The 10,567-nt window shown below is 35.6% G+C and overlaps 1 protein-coding gene and 1 pseudogene across 1 annotated transcript in view; both read right to left on the bottom strand.

Moving 5' to 3' along the window:
* Window positions 1-10,567, bottom strand: part of LOC102896962 (A disintegrin and metallopeptidase domain 3) — an 80,250-nt gene extending 69,683 nt beyond the window's left edge. Inside the window, exons 1-2 of the mRNA XM_025050018.1 lie at window positions 10,499-10,567; window positions 9,823-9,905 (exon numbers count right to left, since the gene is read on the bottom strand). Of these exons, the coding sequence (XP_024905786.1) occupies window positions 9,823-9,905; window positions 10,499-10,556 (141 nt within the window). The 5' untranslated portion in view covers window positions 10,557-10,567. The remainder of the gene's footprint in view (window positions 1-9,822; window positions 9,906-10,498) is intronic.
* LOC102895253 lies at window positions 5,643-7,404 on the bottom strand (annotated as a pseudogene).

Below are 10,567 nucleotides of genomic sequence, written 5' to 3' on the forward strand. Positions count from 1 at the left end.
TGCTTTTTTCCCTCTTTTTCCATAGGGCTCACCACAAGAGCATACCCTAATAAATCCTCTCAGCGACTGCATCCCAAAGAATCCTCTCGGGGACTGCATCCCAAAGAATCCTCTCGGGGACATCGTCATAAAACATATGCAATCTTTTGGGGTTGCACATGGTTAATTTTGGTAAATGTTCCATATTTGCAAAGGACGTGAATTTTTCTTTGGGCGCAGTTTTCTGTAAATGTCATTTTCAACCTTTTCTGTTCAGTCTTCTGTAACCTTACTGGTACTGAAAAAGGTATGTTGGCATTTGCAAAATTACTCTGCATCGCTTCTTTCTCCTTTTAATCTATAGGGTTTTTTCTTTGCTTACATTTTTGGAACTTTGCTGTTGTGTGTTAAAAGATTTAGTATGGTGTTATTCCAGGATAAATTGGTCACTTTATCCATAATAAGGTATCTTTTATTTCTAGAAGTGTTTCTTTAAATTCTATTCTGTCTGATACTAACATAGTTGTACCAACTTACTTTCGATGTTTTCACTTTTTTATTTTAACTTTTTATCCATTTTGATGTCATAGGTAGTTTTTAAAAAAATTTTCATATTCACCTAAACTTTAGTGATGCATTCTGAAGGATAAAAGCAAGTTTCAATTTCCAGAGCTTTGCTAGTATAAAAATGCCTCCCAAATGTGATTTATTTCATGATGGGTTTTATAACTATATTTGTGTGCATATGCATACAATAAAGAAAAAAAAAACAGATTTCAGTAGTATTTCTTTTAGTATTCCATCTTTATTTTGTTGTTTTGGCATAAATCTGTATAATCTGCTTTCTACATTCTGGACATTAGATAATGGTATCACCGTATGCCCAGATAGTCAAGACAAAACCTGGTCTATGTAATAACTAGACTATGTCTTATCTTTGAAACCATACTTGTTTTATATTTCTTTTCCTTGATTTTTATATTGTAAATGAATAAAGTGGTAATAATGGGCATCTTTGTCTTTAGTCTGGCCCTAAAACAAGATGCTGCACTGTTTAAAACAAAAAGCATTACATCTGTTATAATCTGCTTTTGTTGATGCTGCCATTTTGCTTAGATTTATTAAAATCACATTGAGTTTGTTCTCTTCTAAAATGAAATATTTTATGAGTAGATGGTGAGCATGTGTGTGGACATGTGTGATTAATTTCTAAAATTCTCTTTCTGGATGCATTAATTAATTTTTTAACAATATGTTAGTGTGGTGAGTTAATTTAATGCATTTTTTTAGTAATGACATATTTCCACAGAGAGAACACCTACTTAGTCATGTTTTACAATTATTTACGAATTTTGCTTTTTAATTATTTTGTAAGTAAAAGGACCTAGAACTTCCTTTTCTCATACTTTATTTGTCCTCTATATAACAACATTACATTTTAAAATGATATTGCATAATCTGAAGGGTTAGCTAATTTATCTTCTATTCTCTGAAAAAGATATCTTTCTTTCCTTGAATATTGTGTAAAGCCATAAAACCATTGGACTAGTAAGATTTTGAGGGCAACTTATTTAAATTATGAATTCAAATACTTTCATGATTATAAGGATAATCTACAATCAGATATTGTATTTCCACCTGAATCAAAAGAAACATGAGTTTTGTATCCCACATATGAGTGAAATCATATGATTTGCGTTTTTGATGTCACTCATGAGAGATATAGACCTGAAAGCAACAAAAGAACAAGACAAACAGAGACTCATGGACATTGACAACAGTTTAGTGGTTACCAGAGGAAAGTGGGGAGGGGAAGGTACTTAAGGATAAAGGGGGTCAAATATATGGTGATGAAAGGAAATTTAATTTGGGGTAGTGAACCCACGATGCAATATACATATGACATATTACTGAACTGTACACTTGAAACCTATATTATTTACCAATGTTACCCCTATTAAATTTAATAAAATAAAATAAAATTATGGGCAGAAAAACAAATGTCAACATGGCAGACTTAACAAAGCATATCAATAACCATAGAAAAAGAATTTGATAAAATTTCTCTACCCACTTCCTGTGTTCTATACATACTAATTAAAGTCAAGGTGATTATTAGTATTTTAAGGCTTCTAGATCCCTGTTGATTATCAATCTGATTTTTTTTATCATTTACTGAGTTTTTAAGTCACTAATATAATTATGGATTTGTCTACTTTACTCACATCTATAGGTTTCTAATTCACGTTCTTGATGCATTCTTAGTAGATGCAAATATTTTTAGTTTTATTATGCCATCATGATAAAGTAATTGGTTTATCATTATGAGATGCTACTACTCATCCTGGTAATATCCTTGTTCTTCAGTCCACCATCCTGATATCAATTTATCAACTTGTGCTTCCTTCTGATTTGGATTTTAGTAAAATATAGGTTTCTTTATTCCTTTATTTTAATCTATTCATCTCTTATACTTAAAGAGTATTTCTTGTAAACAACTTTCAATTTTTTCACCCATTATGACAATCTCTGACTTTAGTTGCAAAGTTCACATCAATTACTTTTAATGAAATTCATGTATCAGAGTAGAAGCCAACTCTCTTGCTGTTCCTTTACGGCATATCTTATCATCTGTTCTTTCCCCCATTTTCTTTCTTCTATATTTTTCAATGGGAATTAGATATATCAATATAAACATATTGATAAACTTATAAACATGATCTATCAATATAAACTTTAATATTTACACATGTGCATATTTATACACACATCTACACACATGTGCACACACACCTTATATCTGTATTTCTGGGAGTATGCACACATATTTTCTGGCTTGGGCCACTGAGTTATATATAAGCAATGAAACCCCAGTAGCAGTTAGCATACCGAGCATACAGAGATTGGATTCTAAACACCGTTTTCCACTCCCCACTAAGAGCACATAGTTTCTTTAATTATAAATTAGCTAAAATCCAATTAATGACATATACTGAACAGTAAAGAAGAAAACATGGTAAGAACTGAAAAATTTAACAGAAAAAAAGGGCTTACGGAGATAATAAAAATCGATAGGTTTAAACCCAACTATATCAAGAATTTGAATTTGTAATTAATAATATTCTCACAGAGGAATCTCCAGGTCCAGAGATATTCATTCAGTTGGTGATCTCTACTAAACATTTGAATAAGGAAAAAAGTGCTAATCTTACAGAAATTCATGGAATATAGGCAGAACCCTTCCCATCTAATTTTATGAGGCAGTGTAATCCAGATACTGCAACAAGGCAACTATATTCCAAGAAAGTAAAATGCTTCTCATGGTCATAATTACAAAGTCCTGAACAAAGTACTCACAAATTATATCCAACCCACTTAAAATATATCATGACAAAATGGCTCTTATCCCAGGAATGAAAGGCTGATTCACTACACTGACAGAAATGTATATATAAATACACACAAAGATATGTATACTAATATGTAATTGCAGATAAATCGATCCATCAAAAAAAATAAAGTTTCCTAAAATCTAATAAAAGACATTTGAGAAATCTAGAGCCAACACCATATTCATTTTTGAAATATTGTTTCCTCCTACAGTAAAAAAAGAACAAACACAAAAGCATCAATAAACTAGATGAACTATTACCTGCTATTTAATATCATATGGGATTCCAGCACAAAAAAAGACTGAAATATCAGGGGAAAAAGAACAAAATTGTCCTCATTGGGAAATGATATGAATGCAATACATAGACAAGAAAGGGGAACAGAAAATTATTATTAATGACAGTGATTATTTGCAAAATTAACATACTTAAATATATAAAAATCTATTTTATTTCTATAAAATGAGACAGAAAGAGTTATAAAGAACACTTGCCAAAGCATCAGAAAGCATAAAAAGATATCCAGACTCTACATAAAAAATACAAAGCATGCCAGAGAAAATTAAATAAGACCTAAATAAATGAAAAAGATGTACCAATTTCATGCATTGGACATGCTGATATTAAGATTTTATTTCAATCAGAATTGACTTGTAGTTTGAATGTTAGCTTAATGGTAAAATTTGGCAAGATAATTTTAAGTTTATATATAAATGCAAATGACCTATAATAATACATAAAATAATTCTGAAGAAAAGCAAAAAGTAGAAAGACTTAAAACACTAAATTTCAAGACTTACTCAAAAGCTATAGTAATTAATATAGGGCACAACTTATGTTAAGACTATTAGAACACCTGAAAAGAATTAAGGCTAGAATAATCTACAAAAAATATATATATTTTTGACAGAGGTACCTATTTAAATTAATGGGAAATGGGTGATATTTTCAATAAATAGAGGTAAGTCAATAGCCACTCATATGGGAAAAAATGACCCTTGACCCCTGCACCATATCATTAAAATTAATTTAGACATAACCACCCCAAATCTAAACTATAATTATGAAGTTTCTGGAAGAAAATATAGGAGACTATTTCCACAATCCATATTGGCCAATAATTATTAAGTAGAAGACAAGGAACAGCCATAGAATGGTTGATTACTTGGACACCATCAAAATTAAAAACTTGTTCATCTAAAGACATGATTAAGAATGTTAACAAGCAATCCCCAGACTGAAGAATGGTATTTGCAATTCACATCCAATTGGACCATCAACGATCTATAAGTCACTCATCATCACTATTCATCATGGGGTACCAAATGAACCAGAAGCATAAAGAAAAAGGAATAAAATTATCAAAATTGCAAACATGAAAAGAGTGACAATGCCAAGTGTTGGTGCAGATATGGAACAATCAAAACTCTCATACACTGCTAATGGAAATGAAAAATATTATAACCATTAAAGTAAATGATCTACCACATTTCTATCAATTTAAATGTGTACGTACTCTATAAATCAGCATTTCACCACTAGAAATATGCACATAAAAGCATACATCAACAAAACACTTCTTTCTGTAGAGCAGAGTTATTCATAATGGCTACAAACGGGAAACAATGCCCAGTACCAGGTTAATATTTCAATTCTCAGCATGCTATGCAGCTGTAAAATTTATGAACTAATTCATATATGCATCTATGTAAATGAATCCCTAAAACAGAATGTTCAATCAAAGAAACGAAACACAAAAAATAGTACTACCGAATAATCCCTTTCATGTGAAGTTCAAGACAACAAAATAGTGAAGGTGGTAGTAATGTCTGAAAAAAGCACAAGAGAACTTTCTGATCTGGGTGAGAGTACACAGAAGTTTAGATATACAAATAAATTACAGATTTGTGTATTTCGATATAATTATGCACATTTATTTCACCGGAGTTTAGGACTTTTAATTTGTCTCAAATTTATTGAAGGAAAATTACAATAAAACATTCTGCTTTCCTTTACAACCCAACGCAGAAAACAAAACAAAACAAAACAAAACAAAATGTACTTCTAAAGAAATAGAGCCAAAGGTTTTTATTTCTTAGCAACTAATTGGAAGATTAGAAAATGGGTTAATAGTAATCTAACACTCACCTCTTTAAGAAGTTTATATGAATATATGAATATGCAGTCAAACCAACAGGGAATCTCCCTTTAAGTGGTATCTATATGGAGTTCCAAGTAGACCACGGGGCCCTATATTGTCTCGGAATGTCCTTAAAAGGCTCTGTCATTGATCAGGTAACAGTAAAAACTTCCTTTCAAATGGAAGTGGGAAAGATAGGGATTGAGGAAACTATTCAAAATTCCTTTCCTTCCTTTAGGCTTATGGTCTCCTCCTCTGCCTCCTCGGAAGCCTCCTCACCCTCCAAAGCTACCCCGGTCTCTGCCACCAAATCCACCATGGCCTTCTCTGACACCACCTTCTCCTCCAAAGCCACCTCTGCCTCCGCCAGGACCCCCAAAGGCATCTTTCCCCTGAGAATTGGCCCAGTCCTAAGTAACTGTTTCCATCAATTTCACCATCTTCCATGGCTTCCTTGGTGGCTTCGGCATCTTCTTCACCATTGAAGGCTGCAAAACCAAACCCTTTGGAAGATCTAGCCTCCCAGTTGGTGACTACCCTTGTCCAAACAGACCTCTAACAGAGTTTTGGATGGATGGCTTCTTGCTCTAGGTGTTCCCCCGGGTCCTTGCAACTCCAGCATGATTGCTCTATCCTCAATTCCTCTTTTGTTACAGGAATTTAAAGCTTCTTTACAACTTCAAATGAAGCAAATTCTATAAATGTACACTCTTTATATTTGCCCTTTTGGTTCTGGGGCACTTAGATAAAGTTGTCTACTCAAATACTTACCGAAGAGTTTCTTCTGTTGCACTGCAGCAGAGGTTGCTTAAAACCAGAGTTTTTCATCGCCACACCAAGTTCTATTTTCTACGCTGCTATACTCTTGACCTCGACCTTTCTCTCTGATATAGTACAAGGAAAAGGATTGCCCATTTCTCTGTTCCTTGCTTGTCTTCCAAGGTTTTCTCTCCATCAACTTCTGTCTTAAATTCAATGTACGCAATCCCTTTACTCTTTCCATCTTTGCTGACTAATCTGATCTCCGTAGCATCTTCAAACTCTTCTTTTAATTCATCTTGAGTAACTACGTAAAGCAGATTTTTAACCAAAAGTGTTCTTGCATCACAATCTTTTTTACTGCCTTTTCCCTTTGGTTTTTCCAGTTTACCTTCATTGCCAAAGACTTTTAAGCCAGTGAGTTCCAAGGCTTTTTCAGCAAATTCAAAATCCACATAGCCAAACTTCCTAGACACATCATTTCTGACATCCACACGGCAAGATCATTTTTAGCAAAAATGACACTGATACCAGTTTTAAAATCAGAAGCAGATTAGTTGAAATTCGGGTTTCCAACAAAGAGACTGGAAGATGGAGTGATTCTGTGGCTTCTGCTTTCTGTTTCTTGGCTTCAAGAGCTGCTTCCTCTTTGGCCATTTCCTTCTTTCCTTTTCCAGGTTCTTCCTTTGACAGGTTCTTCCTCCTCTTCCTCCTTCTCAACTTCTTCTCTACAGTTTCCACTTCTTCTTCATCCAATGCAGTACTCTTCACCTTCACAGGAACAGCTTTTGCAGGAGCTATCTTGCCTTTGGCTTGCTACAATCCCCACAGCTTCGTCAGAGACATCTTCTTCCTCTGCATCCTCTTCACTGTTCTCTTTCTTGCCATTCTTTGCTCCCTTGGCTGCCATGGCTGCTCCCTTCTTGCCAGGTGTCGCTACTGCTTTGGCTGGTGTAACTGCTGCCTTTTTGTCAGGGTGACAACTGCTTTCTTTGCTGGTGTAGCGACTGCAACCTTTTTTATTGAGGAAACCATCACCCTCTTATCTGGAGTTGTGGTAGCTTTCTTGCCTTTATTCTGAGGAATGATAACCTCTCCTCTGCTCTCATTTTCTTTATCTTCTTCCTCCTTCATTGTAGGGAAGAGACATTTTCTTGGGGTCACCTTGATTTGACCAGCCTTGTGTGTACCCTCCTTGCCTGAGTGGAGATCCTATAGGCCGCCGGCCTTCTAATAAAACAGTCTGGCCACTTCCTGCCTTGTGGCCGGGACCCCTCTGGAGACACCTGGACCCGTTACTGCTGCCCTAATTATACACATTTCTTAAACAATCGGTATAGCTTGTAATTAGAGGCAGGGGAGAGAGTATCGGTGCTGTTATTTCCTTGTAGGTCACTAGTATTTTTCTGCACTTAACTATTTTGCTTAAACAAATCATTAGCATATATTTTGGGGATTTTTATTACTACTTTGCATTATTCTCATTTCTGATATGACATATTTTTTCCTTCTCCTTTCTCTTTTCCTTAGTCTATCTCATCAAAATATCTATTTTATATTCTTTTCAAAAATCAATTTTTGAGATTACGAATATGGGGTATTTTCTTATAACTTAACTTTCATTAATTCTACTTCTTAATTTTAGTAACATCTTAACATTTTTAAGGTTATATTTTTTAACTTCTAATTTTCATATTTTTTTGTTTACTTAAGTATTTGAAGTTATAAATTATACCCTTATACCATACCATCTTAAGAGCGTGACTCAAATTTCGGTTTGTAATTTCTTTATTCTTGTCCATTATTTATTATTTAATATCCATTATAATTTATGATTTCTTCAACCCATGAATTATGTACGAGTGCTTTTTCAAATTACCAAATACATTTTCCAGTCTCTTTGTTAAGTTTTAAATTAAATTGTTACCAGAGTTCTGCACGATTTTTTTTTTCATTTTTTTAACTTGCTATTATAAATTTTGTTAAATGACCCGTATATTCTAGAGAAGAATACGAATTACTGTGTAGACAGAGCTGATTTACTGCTGGATTAGAAAAGCTCTTTCCTGATTTCTGGGGATGCCTACAGGCCTGAATGTTTCTGACTCTTAGTTAAGAAAAAGGCAATGAGATTTATAATGCACCATTTAGGTTTCAACAGTCCCCTGGCCAAGGTTAGCTTCCTTAGTTTTCCCTGCCTACTTTGACAAGGCTGTGACTTTGGCTAGAGTCACTGAAAGCTTTGTAAGGAGTTCTCCCAAGGCCCAAATTCTTCCCATTGGTCTTGTTATTTCAAGCCACAGACTCAGCATGTTCCAGGAGCAGAAACTGGGTTCATGGAGAGCTGACTGTTGGATGTTTCTTGGATCCTGATATTTACCTGAATTCTTTCTCTTGCTGCACCATATGCTTTGCCATTAAAGGCAAGCCTCATGTGTGATACCCTGTGGCAGGAGTCCCCTATCCCCAGGCCCCGGATAGGTTTGGGTCCGTGCCCTGGCAGTAATCCAGCCTCACAGCAAGAGGTGAGTGGTAGGCTACCCCGCTATGCTTCATCTATATTTGCAGCAGCTCCTCAATTTTAGCTAGCATCACCGCCTCAGTTTCACCTCAGACCACCAGGCATTAGATTCTCGTAGGAGCACTGGGCCCTGGTACCAAAAAGGTTGGGGACTGCTGCCCTGTTGGGTCTAGTCAGTCCTAACAAAGAGCAGAAAGAGGAAAACAATACATTTACTCCATAGGCTCGCTTTTATAAACATATATCCATGAAATAAAATGGTTATTTTTGTTGTTCAAATTGTCTTTATATTTTTATGATATGTCAACCAACATTGGAGAAAAATATTTTAAGATCTCACTATGAAAATGGATCTGAAAATTTCTCCCTCCAGTGCTATCAGTTTTTATTTTATATGTGCTGAGGGCATTTTATTAAATTCATATAAATTTAGAATTGTTATACATTCTCACTGAACTATTTTAAGTAATGATGCTTATCACTCATAATGTTTGCATGAAAATGTGTGTATTAAGTGTTTGTGCATTCAATGCTTTTGTTTTTTTCCCTGCTATTATCATGGATATTCACATTTTCTTTTTGTTAGCATTTTCCAAGTATATGTTATACTCTCCTAAACAATTTAACCTCTCTGGATATTTATATTTTTGGTGTAATAGCTTTTACAAACACATTCTCACTGGATTTTTTTGGTGAGCAAAAGGAGACGGTCAGATAGACCATACAATTTATAAAACTTGTCTTGATGTGTAATAGTTTTTTCAGTTGGCAATTCAATGTTCTTCTCAGACTTGCTACTGAGATGCCGACCCTTGGATTCCTATCAGATCACCGTGTAACTTTAAAATTTCATAATGTTCATATATTACTTGAGAAATGGAAAACAAATCAACAAAACTTGCTCTTATTCAGACAGAATGGTTCTTTAACAGTAATAGAACAAGAAAGATGTGTGGATTCATTTGGGTCGTGTAATCCGGGAAATATAAAACGTTCATTTAAACAAACAAACAAAAAGATTTCTTAATTACTTGCGTTTCTGACATATCGCCATCCTTGGTGTTGGTCTCAATCTTCTCTGGCACTGTAATTTGCAGAAGTGATGCTTCAGAGTCTGCAGTAAGGGAAACGTGTGTGAGCATTCCCAGAACATAGAGCATTTTTATTCTTCACATACTTGTCCTCTCCTATCATATCACTCTCTGAACTTCCCAGACCCAACACACACACACACACACACACACACACGCACGCACGCACGCACACACGCAGGCACACACACACACAGGACAAAATCATATGTTGTACGATTCCAGGAGGAGTCTAGGCACACACACACTGGGCAAAATCATATGTTGTACGATTCCAGGAGGAGTCTCCGCTGGACTTGGGAGTATTACACCCTACTGCTCTCCAGAGACGCTTGGGACTCGGTGACCTCAGCCCTCCCTAGGTAAAGAAGTATTGGTCTGAGAACCTCATCCAGGGTCTCTCCTTCACCCTCCTCCCCAGAAGCAGAGCTCCCTCTCCTGCCGGTACAGGGTCAGGTAAGTGAAGGACAACTATTCCAGGAGTGCTCTCAGCCCTCCAATCACCAGGACTAGCAGGACCCTGAAACTAAGAGAGCTCCAACGGAATGCTGGGCTGTCCCTGGCCGGGCCCAGGATTCTGGAGCAAGGAGGGCACTGCTCTGCAGGCCCAGCTTACGATGGTCAGTGGAGGTCAGCCGGCCCAGACTTAAGAGGATCAGTAAGAGAGACAGCATTGCGTGGCCGG

The sequence above is a fragment of the Pteropus alecto genome, unplaced genomic scaffold, assembly GCF_000325575.1.
Source record: "Pteropus alecto unplaced genomic scaffold, ASM32557v1 scaffold24, whole genome shotgun sequence".
Taxonomy (NCBI): domain Eukaryota; kingdom Metazoa; phylum Chordata; class Mammalia; order Chiroptera; family Pteropodidae; genus Pteropus; species Pteropus alecto.